This window comes from Serinus canaria, chromosome Z (genome assembly GCF_022539315.1).
Source record: "Serinus canaria isolate serCan28SL12 chromosome Z, serCan2020, whole genome shotgun sequence".
Lineage (NCBI taxonomy): Eukaryota > Metazoa > Chordata > Aves > Passeriformes > Fringillidae > Serinus > Serinus canaria.
In genome coordinates this window covers 35,538,889-35,563,617 of record NC_066343.1, presented here as the reverse complement: position 1 = coordinate 35,563,617, position 24,729 = coordinate 35,538,889, and the positions used below count along the sequence as shown (strand labels likewise).

The window sequence follows — 24,729 nt, the reverse complement described above, 5'->3', positions numbered from 1 at the left end:
CCTAACAGGTAAAACAGATGCAGTGGAATTATTAGAGAGAATATGCTACTTTTTAGCTTGTGAGTTTAAGAAAAGGTTTAAACCACATTCATAGACTTAATACTCAGATGTTGCAAAGACTTCCTTTTCAAAAGGGCCATAAGTATACAAAATTCTATCATTCCTACTTATGCAAAATACAGACCAAATTTTGGTAGTGTAATGAAAATGGGAATACTTAATTCACAGAACATTCAAATACCCATGACAACAGAATTAATAGTAGAATTTCTTGAGGAAAAAAAAAACTTTCAGTTCCTTAACAAGTATGTATACAGTAAAATGTATGCTTACCAAGACTGAGATCCAAAGCCATACCAAGCCAGCTGAAAGATCTGAAAGCCAAGACCAAGGAGAACTGTGTTTTTGTTCCCAATAGATCTCATCATGATACTGAGAAACAAAGTCTGCAAGAGAAATTAGTTCAACCAAAAGTTGTTTTAAAAAGTTATACTTGGTAAAGTAATTTCTCCCATGCAAAGTAATTCAGAAGACCTTTCAAATGATGAGGAAATTCATACCATTTGTCCTCTTCCTCCTCCTGTATTAAGCCCAAAATACGGGTAAGTCATTTCAACATTTAACATCAGATATTCTTAACACTTAAAGGGTTACTACTTTGGGACATCCAGAAGCATATGTATTGCCCTCTCTATGTATATTAGATGACAGTGTCTATTTGCAATGCAAACAGGCTTTCATTTTCACCTCTACAAGCCTATTGTATTACAGAATAGAGCACTCCACAAAATAAAAGTTGTTACCAAGCAAAGACAGTGCAGGCTGGACAAGACTTGAATTTACCAGTATCCACAGATACTAAGAAAAAAAGACTGCTAGCTCAGAAGAAAGTAAACTCCTCAGGTCAGCTATTATTTTGCAAATTTACATTTAAACTGACAAGTAAATCCTGCTGCTTTGTCACCTTCATCACATACACTGAAATTTGGCCAATTCCTAGCCACCACTAATTACATTTTCTACTGACTCTTTACACAACTGATATGACCCTTTCATGTGGTTGGGATTAGCATGGAAGCTAATCCTAACCAAAGATCAGTATTTCCATTTTTTAGAAGTGTTACTACTGCTGAGTAAGAAGGAGATCCCAATTCAGATACAAGACACTCAGGGCAAGAAGCAGACGCTTCTTAGTAAAGCAAAGTCCACATGGACAACTTGATTCAGGTAATGGACCACACACTTTACTTTAACAGGAGGAACTCTGCAATGCTTCAGTAAAAATACAGACAAAAGGAACCAGGATTGCAGAGCAGAACACACTTCACAGATTCACAGAATTTCTAGGTTGGAAGAGACCTTTAGGATCATCGAGTCCAACACATGCTCCAACACCTCAACTAGAACATGGCACCAAGTGCCACAGTCTTTTTTTAAACACATCCGAGGGATGGTGACTCCACCACCTTCCTCTCTTCTCTTGTCTCTCTTCCTGACTGTATTGAGTCTGGCTGAGATGGAGTTAATTTTCCCACAGCAGCTCTCACTGGTCTGTGGGTAGTTGGAAAGGTGTTGTTAATACACCAGTGGTTTGGCTACTGCTGAGCAGTGCTGGCAGAGCATTAGCACTGTCTCTCAACATTACCCCCACATCAGTAGACTGGGAATGGGTAAGATCCTGGGAGGGGACAAAACTAGGCCAGCTGACCCAAATGACCAAAGGGATAACTCATCCCGTATGGTATCAGCTCAGATATAAAAGCTAAGAAAAGGAGGAGGAATGGGGCATTTGTTATTTATGATGTTTGCCTTTCAGGGTGACTGCTACATGTGTGGAAGTCCTGCTTCCCAGGAAGTGGCTCAACTGCTAGCTCATGGGAAGCAGAAAATAAACCTTCTTTTGTCCCCTTGTTTGTGCACACCTAAACTTCTGTTTTTGTTTTAACCAACTGCCTTATCTCCACCTAAGAGCTGCTTTTTATCTTAATTTTTCTTCCCTGTCTGGCTAGGAAGGGGAATGCTGGAGCAGGTTGGTGGGCACTTTTCATCCAGCCAAGGACAACTGCTCACCCCAGCTTTCTTGTTTCTCATTTCTAGTTTGAATGCAACATAGAAAAAAATACAGTAATTCTACCTTCATGTGTCCAGTTCTTTCTTACCCAACATGCCAACACAAATCAGTATTTATGAAGCAAAGACTATGTCAATAAGCCTAGATTACTTCCATAAGCTATACTCTTCAAAAAGCTCAAAAATCAAAAGATTTTCCTCATTTTAACGCTGCAAATTATAAAACAGAAGGAAAGCCATCTTAGAGATTTTTAGCAAAAAATACTGGTCTGCATAAATTATGACTGGCAGATGTGAGTGCACACAATAGCCTCAGAACAAACCACAGCACAAAGATCAAAATAATTTCTTTAATTGCTAATGAAGGCCACAACGGACACCAGTAAAACTGGTAAACATTGATGAATGTGTTGTTTACATCAAAACAGTAAGACCTTCATTCTGCTAAGAATGGCAGCGAGGGTATAACATACTCTATATGCCATTCCTCCTCCTGCATCAGAACAGGAAGAGAAACTGTATCCATAAAGATACCAAAGATCACATCATAAAAACTCAGATTTACAAAAGACATAAAGGATTTGTTGAAAAATCAGCTCACTGTTGCCAATTAAGAAATAAAGGCAAGAAGATATCAAGGCCTCACAGCTCCTCAGCCTCCAAGCTGAGCCTAAGTAACCCTGGAAAGACTGCCTGTATGCAAGTTTGATAGCACAAGCCAACTGAACAGGTACAAGTAACATGACTTTAATTTTAAATAAGGCATTTCTCTTTCAGAATGCCTTGCATTTAGTAACAAATTTCCTGTACTGTTTTAATGATTTTAAGTCAGAGTTCCAATGAATTTACTGATCCAAGTTTAGCAAATTTTATCTTTCTGAGGTCCAGCAGATCCAGTACTAAGGAAAACTTATACAAAGTAAGAAACCTACATGGACTGTATCATGAATACAACATTTAGTGAATGCAAGATACACTGACATATTAGAGCACGTAAAAAGTTTTTAGATAAGCTTAAATGAAGCATTAAGAAACAAAGCTTACCTGAGCTACTATGGACAGAATGCCCACCACAGCTATAAATGCCGCAATGCTAGCAGATCCAAAGCCTATAACCTGTAGAGAAGCAGAAATTGTGTGAAATAAATGCCAAAGGCAATCCAGGACAATTACTAGCAGTGAATATCTTCTCAATGAAAACACTCATCCCTGCTTATACTCTAGATTTATGTAGGATCCATTCAGGAAGTGTCCACTTTCAAGAATAATCCTTAACTTGACTCTTTGCCAAGGAAAGTATAAAGGGGAAAAAAAACCTTAAAAAGAGGAGACAGAAGAAGTCATGGATCCGGAAACTGAAGTTCTCTATCCCTCACCCAAACATAACAGGCCTTTGACAGGCAAGATCCCACTTCAAGACAGACTCAAAAACTGCTGAACTGAATGAAAACAAAGGCCTGCTTAAGGTAAACACGTGCTTAAGATATTGCAGAGTTTATGCATCAGGAGTCAAGTGTTACTCAGTTCTTGGCTGAGCAAATCACCCCACCTTTAATTTTAAAGCTTTACTTTGTCAGAAAGCAGTCCTCTAAGCAAAGTCTATAACAAAGAGGTCATATGGAATACTTATTTAAACATCCTTAGTAAGATGCGAAGAGACCAACATTTACCTGTCTCAAGTACAGAAAGAAACTAGAATACTGGCCAGCCTCAGGCAGATATGAGAAAAACACTGTAATGCAGATCGGGAGAACTGTAGGATCTTTTCTAACCTTCTTCAGGGACTATAAAACAAAAGAACAAGGCAAGTATATTAAAACATTTCTACAAAGTCTAATGAAAGCATGAAGAAAGAAGGTATATTTCCTTTTTTTTGAATGCATACACAGTAAAACATTTACACATGGATGCTGTTATGCTGAGTCTTAAATCACAATCTCTTTATAGACAGTTTGGGGAACCCAATTCTTTAGTAAAGTTTCCATCAAGATTTTTGAAGCTACTGCTCAGTACCAAGTTAAAACTATTCCCCAAACCAGCATTATATAACTGTAATACCTAATGTCTTCTAATGGACCTCCATACTAAGTATTTGTTTTCAAAGATACTAGCAAATAATATACATTTCTTACACTTGTTCACCACTTATATTAATTACTTTAAAGAACAAATAAATTGTGGAAAACAAATTCTGTAACTGCAGTCTTCCAAGCATGCCATTCATCTCTCAATATTCGCAACCAGTTCCCAGCAAGACAGATCTTGTGAAGAAAAATCACTTCTTCCTTTCTTAAGATACCAAGGTGTAAAAGAAAACATAAAATAACTGAATAAGTGTGCGTGAACAAATTACTACAAAGACTGCATGGTATCTTTTAGCTTTCCTGTATATGTCTATAAAAAATCAGGCTTTATAGATCCATTCTCTAGTAGAAATAAATAATAAAGTGAGTACAGTCATAAAGTGAGTACGTAAAACCTTAAAATATTGGCTTTTGAGGCATAAGAATTCAGCATTTCTGTTTGCAATAAAATCGAGCACCTAAGTTAGAAAATTAAAGTATTGTACCTTTGGATTTCACACTAAACATTATTTTCAAGGAATTATCTAATCCACAAAGTTTGGTTAGGTTTTGTTTTTTAAATGTATTTAGATCTTTATGGGAAACACCAGAGAACAGAGACTACAGAATACCCAACAGTCAAGCTACCAGTAAGGCTGAGGACTTCTCAAACCAACAAACTACAACAAATAATTATTACTTATTAATCACCGCATATTTAATAACTACTTATTGAAGTGCATCTTACTGCAAAAGGATCTGCCTGTTCCCACGATATAGAAGATCCCCATGAAGCAGGTCTTATTTTTTCTGGCAGAGATTCCGGTACAGCAAGCAGGATGAAGCAGATGTCCATAATGGCCACCAGCGTGGCCACCATTACAACCAGACTATCCCCGTAGCTGGCAGACAGGTATGCTCCAATGGCAGGACTAGTTACCAAACTTGCTGCAAAAGTGGCAGATACCTGTGCACAACAACAGTTTACAAACCCATCTAAGTGGTTATTCTCCCATTACAGACAAAGGAAGTAACCTGCTCACCTCCCCTCCCTAGAAGTGTGTTTTAAAAAACACCCCAGTAAAAATTCAAGTAAAAGACCAAACAAAACAAAAAAGTAAATAAACCACATACCATTTACAACAGTAAGTATGGGTCCCAAATACAGTTTTCTACAGCCTTCTCAACAGCACACCATACTAGACGGGATTTGCACTACAAGATCAGGTTTGGCTCAAAGGAAAATGGCTATTACTTTCAAATAGACTAAAATCTTTATTTTGTTTTCTACTTATGAATTTGAAGTGATTTTACTGAAAAAGTTGCCAGTACATATAAATGCCTGCCTAAAAGAAGTTTAAAAGCTAAGGACATCTACCAGTAGACTTTCAAAACTTAAAATAGTATAGATGAATGGACTAGTTTGTACTAACTAAATTATTTTCCCCATGTTTTGATCATTAAGAAAGATCATGTCTAAGTTATTAAAAACACTGTTTTATGTATTTTCATTCTTACTTACCATTCTGACATTATTTTATACCAAAAAGAAGTCATATGAACTAGATGTGCAACTTAGAGGTGATGGAAAACTATTACTTAGATTATATTACTTCCATTGTCTTTAACATTTAACGTTCTGTTTGCAAAACTTAAAGACATTCTTTCTTACACATGCCCTCTATGCAAGTTGTCAAATATTAATTCTGCTCCCATGAGCACACAGCACTCCCTTCACTGTGTGAACTCTAACACAGTGTCTTGGGCCATGGTACACTTCTTTATCAAACTCTTTACATTAATCAGGAAACAATCTGAACATCAAAACACAAGTTCAATATGAAGGTCATAATCTGACCTTTTTCCCCAAATTGAGCATTTCTTACCAGTCCGTAGGCTGTAGTTCTTTCATGTTCTTGTGTTACATCAGCTACATAGGCAAATATTACAGAAAAGGTAACAGAAAAGATTCCACATACCGAAATCATAGCGAAGTACCACCTAATAATTTAAAAGCAACTATTAGAAAATTTGAACTAAGATCTCTTGCTTTTTATCTTACTAATAAGCAAGTTTGTGTTTAAGCCTAGGAGGAGGATTCCTTGAGAACTAACACAGAACTTTACTGGAGATGAATGAATGACTGTACAGGCTCACTTAAATACCGGAAAACAGCATTTAAATTCTTTTATATTCTCCTGTTTACTATACATCAGCCTAAAAGAAGTGGTCCTTTGAGGACATGGTACCCATAGATTTTTACACTCTGAAGTTCAAGTTATGAAAAATTAAATCTTAGAAGTTATTTCATCAGCCAGTTAGGGAATAAACTATCATACATACAATGTTATGGAAACTGAACTCTAAATGCATTCAGAGTGTACACAAAATTCTTTTATAATTCTTCCAAGTTTCACAATTAATGTAAATGCAACTAAAGTCTTAAATGAGCAGTACTGACTTGATTTCGAAGTCCTAATCAAAAGAGGTAAAAGATCTCACTTGCAACAATTATATTTTTCTCTTGCAAATAAGGTTCATTTAGCCTTAAAAACAAATTTATTACTGTTAGTCATTAAGGGAAAAAATTAACAGCTGATCTTAAAATAGAGTTAGACGGGATTGTCAAATCCTTACAACAACTGCTTTACTTGCAAGAATATAGGTCAGATTCCATTTTTTCTACTTTTATGACACAGAATTTGAATACATCTTGAACAGAAAACCTCCAGAATAATGCAATCATGTCATAAAAGAAAAGCTGCTTTCTTCTTGTCTTCCTGTCCCTCTCCTATTTCCCCAAACATTTCATCTGAATATCTGCTCTCCCAACAAGATTGCTATTGCAGTTTGTAGAACTTACCATGGGCTTATTCGCATTAAAGGAATTGGGACACAGGTGAAGAAAACTGTAATAAGAAGAAAATATTTTCTTCCCCAAGCATCTGAGAGAGCACCTATTAGTGGAGCACTGAGAAATGACAAAAACCCTGTGACAGATGAAAAACAATTAGTATGTCCGCAGTTACATTTCCAAAGCTCACTTTAACTACAATATAAGAAAAGAATAAAATAGATAAGTGAAAAACCACACTATTTGTTCTACAGTCTAGTTTTATGTGATTCTGATGCATTATGTTTCAAATAATTAAATCCCAGTGAATTAAAAAAAAAGAGACAGCATACATTTTTCCAAGTTCCATTTGATTCAATATAGAAGTAACACAGATTGCAAAATCTTTAAAATCTCCAAAATACAGTCTAGTTCCACAAAAGACATTATTCTCAGCCTCTATTAAGATACTCAGTGCTAAATTTCAAACCCAAGTTGCCCTCTAATTTGGACTGTCCTAGGACAGAGCTTTGGGTAACATAACTGCTCTCTGAAACAAATTTAACAGTTTAAATTAAATCAAACACTTACTGTTTTACACTACATATTCATCCTGAACAGTACATCTGTAAAGAGCAAAAACTATCAAGATCATTTGAGCAGGCCTGGCAACTTGAGATCATGAACACTATAATGAGATTCCTGTGGCAAAGGTCAGACTCGCACGTACAGTAAAACCAGAAAAAATTAACTAAGCATCAAATACTAGATTTTTCCAGAACTTCATGAAGTCCTAGAATCTAGGCCTCATATCCATTTTATTACACAGAAGAATTAAAATAAGAAAAGGATTTTACAAAGGATTTTGTTAACTGGGGAGCAGTTCCTTCTAATTAGTACACTCTTCATTTATCAATCCAATTGTGCCATAAGTCCAAACATTAGTAAATGCATGGTTCCGTAAGAATCTTAATACTCTGGAAGCCTACTCTGGCTAACTTCAGCTTACCTCTCTTATTCAAATATAGTTACAAGTTTAACATATGCATACAGACTTGCTGTACTAAATAACTGTTCTGCCAAATCCTTACCAAAAAAACTGATTTACAACATTTTCAGTAAGCAGATTGAGAGCAAAGGCTGTAAAGCCAAACTATCAGATCCTCAGAAAGTTAGATGTCTTACTCAGTTGAAATTACTGTTGCTGTTCCTTAGAATCAGATTTCAGTGCCACATGAACTAACACGTTTTGCTGTCAAAAACAATGATACACAATGTTCCACAAACAAAATTTTAAAGAAAAAAGACACGGAAGTACAAGATCTCTCTAGTCTTTGTTTCCCAGTTTATTAGACCTGTTAGAGCAATCCAAATATTTATTACATTACTGCAGGCATGCTCTGTACAAAATCTATGAGGAACCCTCTATTTACTACTTTTAATACACAGTTACATTGCAGTGTGAGAGAAAAACTTAAAACAGGAAGAGGAACATGAACTTTGTTTTTTTATGAGAACAATGAGAAGATAACTTCCTCTTTCAGTCTTAGACAAACATCCCAAATGCACTGTGTTCTGCCGTTTCACCATGAAAGACAGCAAGACAGCAAGCTGATCCTAAAGATGTTAGGTTCTTAGAACTAAAAGCAATGATTTAGATTTATTATGCGACATAAAAATAATTTCTGAGTGCTATAAATTACCTTAGTCATAAGTTTCAGCAAGGGCTTTGCAGCCCCTCAGCACAAGAGTTACCAAAGAAAAGGCTTTATTATCTTAGTATGCTATAAAACTCTTGCAAGCTGTTTTGTGGACACAACTCAGCATAACCACTGTGTGAATGCAGTGGTCTAAGCAAGCAATAAATTGCCCTGAATATCTTGAATATCACAGAATGTTCAAGAGCTGATTAAAAAAATAGGACCAGGAAATAAAACAAACCTGATGAAAATTAGCTGTTATGCCACATTTTAAGACAAAATTACAGTGATTAAATGCTTCATTTTCTATCTCAATGGTATCATCATGATTGCATTAATTTCCCTCTGATATAAATCATTTAATGTTAGGAAGCAGACAACAAAAACCTAGCTTTATTCTCAGACAGATTCTTATCAAAATTACAAATAGCTACAAGTGGAACCTATTCAAATGAGAGGAATTTAAATTTCTGAGAAACATTCCACTTATCTCAAGATACTGCCACTTCCGCAGTAAAACTTGAATTCAGCCCAAGAAACAACCACTATAGTAAAAAAATGGTTTAAGAATTAATTACATTCTCAGGGTTTCGCATGTTCTTATGAAAAATGTAGTTGAGACAAGTCAAAACATGAAAACACACAGAATATTTAGGTCAGAGGTTTAAAAAACATCTTACCTTAACACCTTGAATAAGACCATTCATTAAAAATGTATGACGGGGAAATGTTTCATGTAAGACCTGAAGCAGGGGGAAAAAAAAGCACTATTTTAATAATGAGAGACAGGAGAGAGTTGATTCTAAGTCTAAATTTGATTTGTAAAACAGGATAGCTCTATGAGAACTTGTTAGAAGAAAAGGATCCTATCCCCAAATAAAAACTAAAAGAAAAAAAAAACAAAACCAAAAACCCTGGAACAATAATAAAAGTATCTTCTACCTCTTTTTTGTCATCACAAGAAAACGTAAACATTTATGCCAATAAATAGATTTAATATCTATTTATTGGCATAAATTCCTATGCTGGCAAAGACTGTAATGCAGAATAGTTGGTTTGGGACACTGCTCAAAAAGAGGATCAATGTAAGCAAAAACCATCTCCGGGCAGGATAAATTACAAAATATTTATGTAGCTACTTCCTTAAAAAGGTTGACTCAAACACTGTCAATATTTAAGCGTGACAATGCGATTCCACTAAATTACATTGACAAAGAAAAAATAGTGCTATATTCACAATTGAACACACAGCAGCTATTAAATAGCCATACAGTTAGAAACACTTCCAATTAGTAAGTATATGCTTATAAATACCAGCAAGAGTTCTGAGTGTTTAAATACAGCTACAAATTCATGTAAGGTGCTTTACCAGCAGTTCTCATTCAAGGGCAAGAATGTTAATCTATGCTAAACAGATTTACCATAAATATGTGGGAGAGTTAAGGGGCCTCACAGGTGCTATCATGTTGACTAAAAAAAACTTATTGTGATGTTCAAAACATATATGTGCAAAAATTCACATTCAAACAAAACTCAAACTAATTTGCACCTGATATTTATAGATAAGTGCCACCAATTACAAAAATTACTTATATATACTGAGAAAGTGTCACTGAAAAGTATCAGCTTTATTTTTATAGGAAGACTAAGATTCTCAAATCACAGGTTTAATCAAAGTGGTGGTTCTCTTACTAATTGCTGGTCAGATAATTCTCCTTATTTACAATACTTTTCCCTCCTGTATCATCCTTTGATTAGGTATTTAAAACAATTTTTCACCTGTTAGAACACTGATCTTATGAATGGAGGAAAAGAAAAGATCAGAATTCAAATTACAGATCTAGAAGTAGATGTCTTCTAAGCTAAAGAAAAAGAAAACAAAACAAACAAAAATAAGAAACTCAGAGTCACATCTAATTGCCTGTGAGCTATTTTCTAGTATTTTTTCCTGAGAGGCAACCACTGCTGATATTAAGTTCAAGTTTTTTGATATTAAATTTGTTACTTTATAGACAAGGAAATGCAAGTTGACAAACTGGTAGAGGGAACTTTACTCAAGTTCTACCACTAGACACATATTCAAAATATATATATATCTATATCTATCTATATATATATATATATATATATACATATATATATATATATATATATATATATACTGAAGAGAGAACATGTCATTAAGTAATTAATGTTGCTTATGGTAACTTACTAACATTGGTTACAAGTCCATAAATAAAAAAAAATATCTATAACCTCTGGGCAGTCTTAGACTAGAATACCCTTTGTATGCTTTATAAACACTTTAAATCTTTCCTTCTCCAAGTATAGTGTCATGTAACAAAGAGTACAGCTTTGCAGACGTATGTCAAAAGAAGTGAAAAAGCAATTTAAAAAATTAAGGTTAAGTAATCTCAGCCATCAAACAATTTATTTTCATAGTATGCACCACTTTAATTAGACTGAAAGTGGACAATGACCTACAGAATCATAAAAAAACCCAGAAAAATTGAGTAACCATGAGCTTTGATCAACAGTCCAGATATTTTCATTTCTGCCCTTCCTACCTGACAAACCTGCTTGAGCAGATGTAGGCAGCTGGCAGATCAAAGGCTGAACCTTGCTGATAACACATGACATCTAGTACTGCCAGCTCATAAGCAGGCCAATGTAAGCTACCACAGTTACATCACAAAACAGGTGCAAAGTATCAAGCCAGACTTGAAATTATATAAACCACACAGCAGCCATTCAGTGTTTACAAAGCTGATTACAAATAAAGATGATCACCCTCAACTAGGGACCTATTCCAATTAGAGTATACTACTGGGCAACTAATACACAGTTTTATTACAACTGGTGGGGGCTTACAGATCTGTAAGAATAATGATTTGCACATTTATCCCTTTAAATGAGAAGTGTCAAACCTGGGCAAGTTGAAAGTGAGCACTTTGGTTAAGAAAAAAAGCAAAGAAAAAGAAAATAGAAGAAAGACCCCTCAGTAAGCTTCCCTATATTTTGACACCAGCAAGACAGGATGAGAGGACAGTCATTTTGTGAGACAACTGCTTCATGGAAACGCATCAACAGCTTACGTGAACTTCTTTATTAGTAAGTTATGTTAAGAAGTTCAGCGACTGTCTTTAGAAAAGTTAGGCAAACACATTCCAAGAGTTATGTACATTATCTTACTCGGAGTTTGGAGAAGGAAAAAAATTAACACTTTCAATCACAAAAAACTTTGCTTCCCATGTATTCAAAGTGGTCTCAAGTATAAGGCAATGAAAACCTGGACTAGTAGACCTCCTGCGACTGCTCACAGGCAGGCTGCACTAAAATGAACAAGATCCATGCCTTCAAATGAAATGCCTCATATCCTATTACCAGACACTCAAATTATCTGTTCATCAGGAAAATAACCAGAACATAATAAATACTTATGAAATCCATTTCTTACATGAACGCCTTTGCACTTTAAGCTACATGCTGACAAAACAGTCAGTCCATGGGAGTATGCACAGTTAATGAAGGGTTGCATAGTTTATTCAATTGTTACAACCGGAAGATTAATTGAACTCTTGAAGATTAATGAAGTCTTGAAAAAGCCAGAATTTCTAGAGATATTTTAATCAATAGACTAAACTGGTGTTAGCCTAAAAGGCAAATAAGAGTTAAAGACAATAGAGCAGAATTAATTTGTTTTTCTTTATCTTCTAGTTCTTCCAGCAGTCCAGATCTCAGCTGCTTAGACTTCTAGAATTGAGGCAATGAGATATGCATTAATATAAAGCAAATTAAACCCCAAATCCCTAGAAATTAGCAAATTAACATTTGTCAATACCAAGACAACAGCTGATGAATGATACTTACCGTTAGCATTGGAGTTGTCAAGAGCCCCCAGGCAAAGAATTCCAGAAATATGACCACCACTGCATGGTATACACTAGGCCGACCAATACCTTGTTGCTAAGAAAGAAAAACAAATGCAGTGGTTACACACATCCAGTTCATTACGTGTGGAAATATCTCTTACAAACATGTTTTGAGCATAACCACTTTTCAGCATGACCTACTAAACAAGCCCTTGGGAACAAGAATAAGCCAAACAAGGGAGGAGAAATGGTTTTATATTACAAAACAATTAAAGATCTCTAGGGAACTTCAAGTTTGTTCCCTTGAACACCTGCTGACTGAAGAGAAATATTGGCCCTATTCCTGACATTGTCCTGTACTGCTCCCACCTCCAACACGCCTTTAGGCTTTCTCCCACTCAAGCATTATTCACAACCCTTCCATGACAAGGTGACAAATAGTATACCCTTCTGCTTCCTCCACAAGGGACAAGACACATCCACTTCATTATGATCACAGCACTGCTTCAAAAAAACCATGACAATATACATAATTAGAAGAGCAACAATTTTTGTATTTGAAAATGCCAAAGTTTGAGAAAATAACGAGCTGCTTATGTCATCTGTACAACAGTTTTCTATTGATTGCTGACCAACTGACTCTATGCTTGCATCTGCAAATACAGACTGCAGACTGAGGAACTATTCTACTGGTCAACAAGTAATTCCAGAAAGAATTAGCAAACTATCAAAGTACTCATGATTCTGTGAAACTGCTGCCATTCAAGATCAAAGGACTTGATCCCAGATGAGATTAATTAAATCTTTTTATTTAGATTAAATGGGCAGAACCCTTGGGAAAGGCACATTTAATCAGAACTGCTGCTTGCTTGCTTGTTTGTTTGCTTTACAAAAGATTTAAGCACAAGTGCTGAACAATCTAGTGGGTTTCACTGCAGAGACAGCAATTGTTGACAAGAGAAGACTGACAGACATCATTTAGCTAGACTTCTGTAAAGCCTTCAACACAGCTCTATATGACACCTTTACCTCCAAATAGAGACACATGGATTTGAAGTGTGAACTATTTGGTGGATAAGGAACTGGCTGGATGGATGTAGCCGGAGAGTTGTGGCTCTGTGCTCAGGTGGAGGCTGGGGACAAGTGGTGTCCCTCAGGGCTCTAATGTGGGACCAGTAGTGGTCTTCAATATCTTCACTCAGGACACAGACAATGGGATAGAGTGCAGCTTCAGCAAGACTGCAAATGACACGAAGCTGTGCAGTGCAGCTGACACAATGGAAGGACAGGCTGCCATTCACAGAGAGTGGAACGAACTTGAGAACTGAGCCCACAAGAATCTCATGAGGTATAACAGGCTAGGTGCAAAGTTCTGCACCTGGGTCAGGGCAATCCCAGACATGAACACAGACTGGGAGAAGAAAGAGAGAGCAGCCCTGAGGAGGACTTGGGGGCTCTTGAGGATGAGAAGGTGGACATAAGCCAGCAACATGCACTCACAGCCTAGAAGGCCAACCACATCCTGGGCTGCATTAAAACAGGAGTAGCCAGCAAGTGAAGGGAGAGGATTTTTGACCCTCTACTCTGCCCTCATGAGACCCCACCTGTAACACTGTGTCCAGCTCTGGAGCCATCAATACAGGAAGGACATGGATCTGTTACAGTGGGTCCAGAGGAGGCCACAAAATTATCAGAGGGCTGGAGCATCTCTCCTATGAAGACAGGCTGGGAGTGCTGGGGTTGCTCAGCCTCCAAGAAGAGAAGAGAAGGTTCTATTGAGACCTCTGTGTTCTCTCACGGCTGGAAGGGATCTTTTGAAAAAGAATGACTTTTAAAAAAGGAACAGTGACTTTTTACTTGGGGAGAATGTGATAGGAGAAGGGGGATGGTTTTAAATGAAAAAAGGAGAGATTTAGATTAGGTATGCAGAAGAAATTCATCACTCAACAAACAGTGAAGCAGTGCACCAAGTTCTGGACATTACATACTTGGAAGTGTTAAAGACTAGCTGGATGGGGCCCTGAGCAACTTCTCTAGTGGATGGAATCTTCTCCACTGGTGGAGGGGTTGGAATTAAATGATCTTTGAGGTTCCTTCCAGTCAAAAACATTCCATCATGTTTTAATTTCTGACTACCCCTTGGTATAGTAACTGTTTTACATAGTTTTTGTGTTCCAAAATGACACTTTGCCTTTCTCCTAGCAACTGTCCTCCAGAAGACTGCTTTTCAGTGTTTCCAGCCAATCCAAGGCCATTTCACTCCAGCAAAAGAGTGCAATTTAATGATGCAGAATTCAGTTGAAGGGACACTACCCAGTGTTAAATATCAACCTGACTCATTTCAGCAAGTGGACACCAGGGTGAGCATGAAACTCAGGATCTCCCACTGAAGACAAGAAAAAGTCAAGACAACCTATGATGAAGGCAGATTATGGATACCTTTGGTATTTCTCCCTGCTCAAAAACTTTTGCCCAAATTTGTAGAAATCACATGTTTTGAAAATGCTTGCATTACAAAATTCATTTAACCTGTTTACAGTAAAAACTGTGAAGACGTTCCTACTGTTTAAACAATATATGCATAGATCTGTAACAATTTTTAGATCCATCAGTTCATCAAAACCTGCAGCAGCAGCGTATTCCAGCTAGTAATATTCAATTTATTTTCTACATTGCAGCTTGCTTCCAAGCATGACAAATTGAAGAAAACAATTCTCTACCTCCTGGGAAAAAATATAATAGATCAAAGATTCTCTCTGGAAGGCTAATAACTTTCAAAAATTATTAACATGCAATAGCAAATATTCCAAAGGCTATGGGGGTAAAAAAAAAATATCCTCCTCATATAAGAAGTCTGTAAGTACTTCTGTAATTACATAAGGTAATAGGATAACAATTTTATTAATATTTTTTGACAAATGTTTGCCAGTCAGACTAGCACTTAACACTAATTATACTGAAGTCTGAAGATCCCTTCCACAGCAGTTTCCTCTGAAAAAAGCAAATTTTACAGCAGAGTAGGTAAGGGACTCCCCAGACATTCCCCTACCTCTACTTTACTTCCCTCACAACTTTATACCACTAGGTATGTTGCTGCATCATTAATATCTGGTCTGCATTTCGCAAACATTTCTAACGCCATGATAAATGAAGTTTTGGAGAGTTTGGATTTTTTTAATAGTGTTTTTATTACACGCAAATTTGATCTGAGACTTATTTAGTTTAGCAGAAAGATGATGTACATACACACTCAAAGACAAGCATGGAGAATAAAACAGTCTGCAAATAATTTCTGGCAGTATCACGCAGCTTACAGTTAGCTGCACTGACCTACTAAAAAAACCAGAAACCACCACAGCCTTTTGGATTCAAGCCATGACCTGGAACACTAAAATTCAGATCTTGAAAGAAACACGTACCTGTTAAAAATAAGACAAGCATTCTATGCCAAATACACCAGCACTACCAATATATGATCCACTTTGACTATAGTTGATTATTTTCTTTCTGTTTTCTTTACAGTGTCCTAATCCATAGATTAATTAAAAATCTTGTGCTAAGGGCTGCATTGGAAAACTAAAATCATGAAACCAGGAAAGTTTACTGACATTATCAAATGGACTGATGAAGACAATTACTTCTGAATGTTCATCTTTACCGTAGCTCCCAAAAACTCTAGCACAGACGCTTCCAATTTTTAATCAAGCATCACCTTTTTTTTAAGAAACCAAAATAGTTTGATTGAACATGTACACAGCTTGGTCCACAGATTTAAAATAAAATCAATGAAAACTCTTTCCTCAGTTCAAAATCAGAGAGTTTTCTAAAAACACATCACAGTTGCCTTTTTTATAAAGCTGTATCAGAACTACTGGGCGAGGTTCATTTCTGCATTGAGAAAACACCCTGCAACAAAGCTCCATGCAATTTACACAAAGAACTTTGAGTATGCAAAATATGGTTATAAACCTTGAAGCACAAGGACCTTTAGGCTTCTTGAATAAACAGTACTGGAACAACCTACTGAATTCCTTATGATTAAAAAGATTTTTAAAGGATTTAAGAAATAGTGTAGATATGATCAACATAGAAGTTGCATGTCTCATTCACTGCCCTCAAAATTGACAGTGTTTTAAGTGTCCTCAGAAAAGCCTTAAAATTGTTAAGGGCTTATATTCTACTCACAAGGATCATATTAAAATGATAGAACTGTGTGTGGGCTGTGAAACTATGTATGAACATTGTAACAGCCTTCAAATGCAGCTGTTTGTCAAGGTTTTATACTTGCACAATCATTACTGAGCAAAACATTACTTAATCTCAAATGCTTAACAATACAAGTTTTAGGCCATCATTGTAAAATCTGAAGTCCTAAAAGTTCTAACAAAACATCTCTTATTTCTCTCCAGTTTTACATTTGCTCCTTCAATGCCCCTTTTCACTGCCCAATTCTAAAAAAAAACATTTTTTTGTTCTGCCTTATTTGAAGGAAGCTGGGAAAACTACTGGGAGGCAGTACAGTCTTTTTTCAAAGCAAAACAGCTGTTGAACATTAATAAATCCATGAAGAAATGTCAAAATGATAAATCCAGCTGGTAATAATTTCTTGTAAAAAAGGAGGAGGGAAATGCATTCTAGTATTAGTAACAATACCTTATCTAAGACATTCTGAAGAACAGCTAATACAATTCACCCTAAAATACTCTGCAGCAAAATGCAAGCTTATAGCCAGTCCCAGATCTGCAGAGCAAACTAAGAAAAGGCAGTATTCATATAGTTTTTAGGTAACTACTTATCTGTTAATTAATACCTATAATGTTTTTTTTGAATGCCTGCAAAAGCACTTTAACATCAATTTCAAGAATACCTGTTAATTTCTCTGAAGAAATATGCTTTTTTGAGAACAAAATCACTTCTCACTGTTCAAATCCTGAAGTCTACCAGAGCACCTTTTCAAATTTTTTTTATTTTGATAAGGGCCACACAGTCCTGCTAGGCCAATTCAGGAAAAGATTCAACTGGATAAATAGGCTTTTTTTCCTCCCATAAGGGTGAAGCAGCAGAGCTGGACATGAAGCGTTTATTTCAATCTATACACCTGGAAAAGCCCTGGCCAACCTGCTCACGCCTCACAGCTGATCCTGTCCTGTAGAGGAAGGTATCTCCCTAAAGTACCTTTCCAGTAACATAATCCTGACAACCACAGGAACTTGCTTTTGTCCCCCTACACCATCCGCTGGGAAATTCCTTCCCACCAAGCTCTCCTCAGGAGAGTCTGCCAGTTGCTTGTTCTACTTGCAGTACAGACACACCTTTGCAAAGAGCACTTGCTGTCCTACAATATGAAAAAAACCATTCAAATTAATTAGTATGAGTTTAATTAATTTTTTTCTAAGCACCTACAGAAACGTTTTCTACTACAAAAATTAACTGATTCAATTAGTCATTTTTTATACTGCCACTTGCACTGGAGTCCACTATGTCAGTTCTGATATTTTCAAGAAAAAAAAAGAACTGAACTAACACACTCAGTAAAACACTCCAAGAAACTTGCTTTTACGTATGAATCATTCAGATTCTGAAGTTCATGACAAATTATAAAATTCACTCCCTTTACACACTTATCTTTATTACTATTTTATTAGTTTCCCCCAAAATACAAATCCCCCAAAACACAACCACTTCAAATACAAACTTCTCCTGGTATGTCTCACTACAAGATTATTTAATCATTTTAGCTTATTCTTGCACAAGTATTATGCCACCAATCCATCTCACTTCATGATGGACTCTCTTTCTTCCACACATATTACCCAGGTAGTTTTCTGAGGATACTGCATATTTTTGTCTCTTTCTAGTGACTATTTTTTTTTAATTTTCAAACAGAAGCATTCTGGATCCACCTTAATTCCAACTCTTCACCACAAATGCTTTACTTGCTGGAACTGGCAAAAATTCTGTACAAAAATACATAGAACACAAATGAGAGGGCTTTCCAATCCAGTACAGCATTTTAGGTATGTCTTGTGAGCTGCAATATAGATCATAACTAAGTTGATTATACACCATCCAGACTTGTATTTCAGTTGCAAAACAAACACCTTAAGCAGATCTGTATCTGGACTGGAAGATCAGAACAGACTTTCTCAATAGAAAGCTAGGCTAAATCATATTGCATAGGTCTAGAGTATCAGAACATCACTTCATTCAAAATGGAAAAGCGTATGAAGATTTTCCCAAGAGAAATTGTGCCTTAAATGTTCCTAGAGCTCTCAGAAGCGCATGTATAGATAAGGCAGACAACATCAATAAGCTTTCCAAAAATTCAGTAAACATACTCAGAGATGTCCATTAAAGGGTCTTAAGCAAGCAAACTTTTCACAGGAGTTGAAAAGAAAAGCAAACAAACACACAGAGGGAAAACAAACAAAAAACCCCCAAACCACAAAAAACACCTACAAAAAAAAACCCCAGGACCACTGAAAAAAAGAAAATAAACCTACTGCAAACTTTTCATACAGCACAGCAACATTACCAGGTGACTCCTACTGCTCTGTCCTAGTGCCTATGTTGTTAAACACATTCAGAAGTGAGCTGTAAAAAAGGATGAACGTGAAGTGACGAAGTTCATTGATGACAAAAGCAATTCACTCTGGAAGAGTTATAGGGCAATGGTAAAAAAACAACAAAAGTTTGTGGAATACATAAAATAAATTAAATGGTAGATTGAAATTCATTTAACCAATGCAAACAAGAAGACATAATTTTAATTCCACATATAAGATGATTACAACATAGGAATGTGGTCCTGGGAAAAAAAAGAGTTCAATGAAAGAAATGAGTCTAGTATTCAGCAGTGGCTTATTAACACGTGTTCAAAAGAACTTTCCCTGATAGGAAAAATATTACCACTACATTACTGCATTAGCATGTGATGTGCCTGCCTAGCTCATGCTCTTCTGATGTTCTAACCATTTTTATTAGCTCTACATAAAGATCCTCCTCTTATCCCATGACTGTTTCGTTCAGAAGCTTTAAGCAATATTCATTGTTGAATATTCTATTTTACAGAAGCACAAGAAGCCCACAGAAAAAGAACACTACCAAAGATATGAAGGAATGCTGAAGCAGCTTCCCCCAAACTGCAATAAAAATATTTGCAGAAAGGTACAAATGGGATTCATTGAAGTGACATGACATGAAGGGTGTTAAAAAAATTTGCCACCACCTCCTTACACTAAAATACAAGAAAATAAGTGGCACTTTACACAATCTATTCTTGAGGCCTAAACTGTCTTGCCATACTGTATTTCCTACTGGGAAGACATTCCTGTTTCAGTTTAGACTGGAGAAGTTTAGAAGTAGGAATCTTCTAAGGCACATAAAGCACGAAGATCATTTCTGGTTCAGTCTTCATAGCTGAAGCCTCTGAGGTAGGAAGACTACCCAAGAAAACAAATGCCATACATCCTCCCACATTCTGAGAGCTCCGCTCTAGATAGTACCTCGTTGCTTAATTAAAATACTTCATACACAAATAACATATAACCAGCATATTACACTACAGCAAGTTGGAAGTCAATTTATCTGTCTCAAGTTTCTTAGTAAAACTTAGAAATACATACAACACTGAGAAATTCCTCTGAAAAGGAATACACATGCTTCTCCATAGTGCAGATAGTTACTCAAACTCCTTGTCCAGCAGGCTAGGTTAGGATCTTCATGACTAATTATGTAACTATGACTTGATAATTTAAGTTTTTACTGATCTAGCCTACAGTGCTTCTCTTGGAATGCAACAACATCCACACAGATAGAACTCAGAGCATCAGTAACAGCAGACTTATAACAGCAGGAATGCCCTCTCAGCAAAAATATAAACCAGAGTGATTTTTTTTAAACAAAACAGCTAAACATTCCTACTACCAGTTCAGACCTAATGTCAATCTAACAGGATGGGAAGATTCAGAATGACATTAGCAGTCTTGAGAAAGTAATATTGGTCATCTCTAATTATTCAGATTTAACAGTAAAAATAACCCGTGTGGGAGAAAACAGTGCTCCACAAAGGAACTTAACACCTGAACTGACAAACGAACTATGTTCTTACCACCAGCAATACAATTTAAATTCTACAAGAAATTTAAGAAATCAGCTTACTGAATTCAGACCTGTTTCAGTAAAGTCTCATAACATTAAATCATGCTGCCTTAGTTTTACTGTGCTGCATTTTTTATGAAGCATAAAAAAGAAAAATGCTAACACTAAGGGCAAGAATATGTAATTCTTTGGGTACACACAGTTGTGCTTCACTGTGTAAACCAATATAAAATTTAAATAATAAAGGCTGGCAAAATTTGGAGATGTACAGTTCAGAATGTTTATCTTTCCAAAATATATAAAGGTCTTGCCCTTCATAATAGCTGCAGCATTTTGCAGTGTCCAAGAACATGAAACTAACATCTGATTAATTCTCAAAGAGGTACATATGCGTGACTTTTTATTTCATACTCTGTTTAGGATTACTCCCACAAAAGCACTTTATTTAGACAGTATGACACTATTTTGCTGAAAAGTTTCCTTAGTGTGACATTTTATCAGCAACAGGTTGCCAGAAATGAAGAGCATAGTACAAATATTCTGAATGTCATGCTAAGATATATACAACCAGCATTCATAATTCAGATGTAACAAGATTGCACAAGAGCTAGCAAAATGTCCCATAGCATCATTTACTTAAATTTCTGAGGCTCACTGAAGTCATGGTAATGCAGCCAAGAAAAATTATTTAATTCCACTGGAATTTAGTTAAACACACTGTTGTTCTTATTGAGGTAGTAACTCGATTCATAACAAGTCATTTGTTCAGCATTTGTATTTCAGCTCTTTGATTCAGTAAGGCCAATGCATTCAGCAAGGTGCTAGTTAGGTGAAGTTAGCAAGGTGAAGTTAGCTACAGTTACATCCAAAAAAAGAAGCTTCTCACACCCAAGCTGGAGGGGTAAAAGCAGAAAGCCTTGCACAACCTGACAGACTTGGTCATACTCTTCCACTTTGTCTTACTGATCTGATGTCAATAAAGAGTAAAACCAAAAATGAAAAATTAAGACATTCTTCAAAGCCCAAAGAAGCAGCTCACAAAAATTTCACTTCTGCATTTATCTCTTCAGCAGCAGTCCAAGCAGCAAGCTTCCTCTTCCAAATGCCAGGGATGCACTCCCACTGAAATCAAACAGATCTCTGCAAATACATCTAAAACCATGAACCAGTCCCTCATATTTTATTGTGAATAAGCTCTTTCAATAAAGTCTAGGCAGAGAGAGTTGTAGCAATATGACAACCATGTGAGAATCACAGGGAGGTGCAGGAACTGCAATTACAAAACAGACTGTTCAGTCAGGAACAGATGCAGACCCTAACATGATATAACTGCACTACTGAGATAAGGCTAGAGCCCCATGCAGTCTGTCTTGTATGAGATGCTTTAGAGGATCACAAAGTCCTCCAAGGGCACAACCAAGAGGGATGGGACAAAAAATACACTCAGAAAACCAAACCTCAGATCATTTTACAAAATTACAAATTCATGTTATTTTGAAAATAAATTTTCAAACTTACAGAAGAGCATATATAAATTACACAAAAGCATTTCTTTAACAATTAATCAAAATTTATCAGACATTCCAAGCATTAGTAAAAAAATGGGTTAGCACCTTTGTCAGTTATTAGTTATGTGTTATTTGAGTTTTACTTTTCAAAATTAGAGAAAGAAATCAGTTCTTTGATTTCTTTTTAAACTTCCCTACTTGTACCTTCCATTTCCTAGCCTCTGTTCATACATCAAAAAATTAAACTATTTTTCTTCTATATAGTTGGGAGATCAATCCTCTGTTTCTTTCACCACATCTTCTGAGCAGATAAAACTAAAACCTGTTTCTCAACTAAAACATTAACTTTTCAAAATTCTTTCAGAGATATTTGTGTAGTCTGACTTCAGACTGCATTCCATATACACTAGACTCTTTAATGGGAGATACTGTATACAAATCTGAACAGCAATTCTACCATACAGCAGATATCAGCTGCAGTTCTTGAAGAGTCCAACCTGCTTTTTGAAGGTGATAACCATTTCTAAGAGACAACTGAAAGACCCAGATAGAGAAATGATACACTATAAGATGTGTGAAGCAGTCATTTTGGAATTAACTTACATTAAAGAAATTACTTTACTAATGAATTCCACAGAACAACATTTTTCTACATCTTCTCTGCACTAATCATCTACTAAAAGTACCTTAAGATCTTAGTCAAATGCAAGTAAGGCAGAAAGAAAGTATGTGCATCAAACAGATGGTTTCAAGATTTTTTTTTTTAATATTCCTCAGCTCTAGCCATGATATCACATTAATGCTACATTGTTAACATACTAAATATAACAGCTAAAAATACTTCTTCACCTTCACATAAAACAGCCCACTGACTTCCCTCTGATAACACAGAGGCTTATCTGTGGAACAAGAGGTAACACACAAAGGAGATGCTGACTCCTGACACAAACCTAGCACTGTTTTATAACTTTTGGCATATGCAAAGCTTTCTGCATACCCAACTTTGTGAGCAAATTACTAATACTAAATTATTCAGGTACGCATGAACATAAACATACCTTAAGAAAAGTTATTAACAGCTTGCAATTCAAATGCAAAAAAATGTGATTTCAATTTGCTGAAAAAGACTCGGCATGGTAAGGCACTGCCTCGTTTTGCACCAGTACCCCTTCAAAAACTGCTAGTACCAAAATCACCTGTTTAATTACTTTGTGCCTTCCCCTGGGTTCTTCTACTCCATCTTGACCTCTGGGTTAACTCCAATAAAACAGGATGAGTTATATCGCCTCGGCCAGTACCATCCTGCCTGAAACAAGTCACCTGTCATCTACTGCAGAAAGCTCAAGGGATGCGATCTCTGATCTGGTTTTAAGGCACCTTGTGAGCGTACTGACGTACTGACAGAAAGGCTTAAGTCTTTTTCTTCAGAAAGCAATTAGGCACGGCTACCACATTTACAAACGCAACTTTGCAGCGAGGGCACGGATCACGCACTCCCTTCCAGCTCCTCTTTTTGCACAACAAGATCTCAGCGCTTGGTGGGAAGAGACGAAACAGAAAGCACAGCCACTTTGAAAAACTGCATACGGTAACCCCGTGGGATAAGTTCAACACGGAGCACCTCCAAGAGCTCCTACGGAAAACTTAAGTTTTACCTTCCTGGCATCTCGGATTCATACATTTTAAAAGAAAACTTATTTACAGCCACCTGCTCACAGATACTGTTACTCAGGTCTCTCCGCCCGGGACAAACTTGTAAAGAATGTAGTGGGGCTGTCAGAGTCGGGCAGGGCAAAGCAGGGCAGGGCCGACGCGAAGAACCCGCCGCACCTCAACTTCCATAAGGCATCCAGGGGCAGGACGCTCCAGGAAACATCTCGGCAGGCAGCTAAGGGGGAGCTACCCCTCTCGGCCGGGCCGGGCGCTGATACCCACGGGCCGCCCGGCAGGAACCGCACGCAGCCGCCGCCGCCCGCTCCGCGGAGCCCCCGCTGCCACCGCGCACTCACCGCGCCACAGCCGTACGGCGTCAGGCGGACCCTCTTTCCCAGCATGATGCAGCCGCCCCACCTGGCGCCGTCGCCGCCCTCCCACGAAGACGTCGGTGGTGGTGGTGGTGGTGGTTGTGGCGGCGGCGACGACAGTAGTAGTGGTGGTGGTGGTAGTGGTGGTGGTGGCGGCGGCTCCTCCTCCGCCTCCTCCTTTGCCGCCCGGTCCCGGGCTGGCGGCGGCTCCGGCTCCGGCTCGGGGCTCATGTCGCTCCCACCATGATCCGTCCCGGAGCGGCCGGGCTGGGCCGGCGACGGCTGCAGCGGCCGCCTCCGCCCGGCTCACGTGAGAGCGCGAGCCCGCCCCCCTCGCGCCGAACGGCCCCCGCCCCTGAGGCGGATTCGAAGGGAGGCGCGCGCGGTAGCCGGCTTCCCTCCGGGAATCGGCATCAATGAGGTTGGAAGGGGCTTCGGAGGTCATCGAGTCCAAGCTACGACCGACCACCACCTTGCCACCTAGACCATGGGAGTGAGTGTCACATCTAGTCTGCCCTTAAGCCCCTTCAGGTCCATGATTCCACCACTTCCCTGGGCA

At 37.5% G+C, this 24,729-nt stretch overlaps 1 protein-coding gene across 1 annotated transcript in view; it reads right to left on the bottom strand.

The window, feature by feature from the left end:
• LOC103821255 (hippocampus abundant transcript-like protein 1) overlaps positions 1–24,464 on the bottom strand; it is a 30,175-nt gene extending 5,711 nt beyond the window's left edge. Inside the window, exons 1-10 of the mRNA XM_050987022.1 lie at positions 24,156–24,464; positions 12,537–12,632; positions 9,347–9,409; position 8,389; positions 6,997–7,123; positions 6,020–6,134; positions 4,882–5,100; positions 3,741–3,854; positions 3,115–3,186; positions 334–446 (exon numbers count right to left, since the gene is read on the bottom strand). Coding sequence (XP_050842979.1) covers positions 334–446; positions 3,115–3,186; positions 3,741–3,854; positions 4,882–5,100; positions 6,020–6,134; positions 6,997–7,123; position 8,389; positions 9,347–9,409; positions 12,537–12,632; positions 24,156–24,401 — 1,166 coding nt within the window. The 5' untranslated portion in view covers positions 24,402–24,464. The remainder of the gene's footprint in view (positions 1–333; positions 447–3,114; positions 3,187–3,740; positions 3,855–4,881; positions 5,101–6,019; positions 6,135–6,996; positions 7,124–8,388; positions 8,390–9,346; positions 9,410–12,536; positions 12,633–24,155) is intronic.
• Between the last annotated feature and the right edge of the window lie 265 nt (positions 24,465–24,729).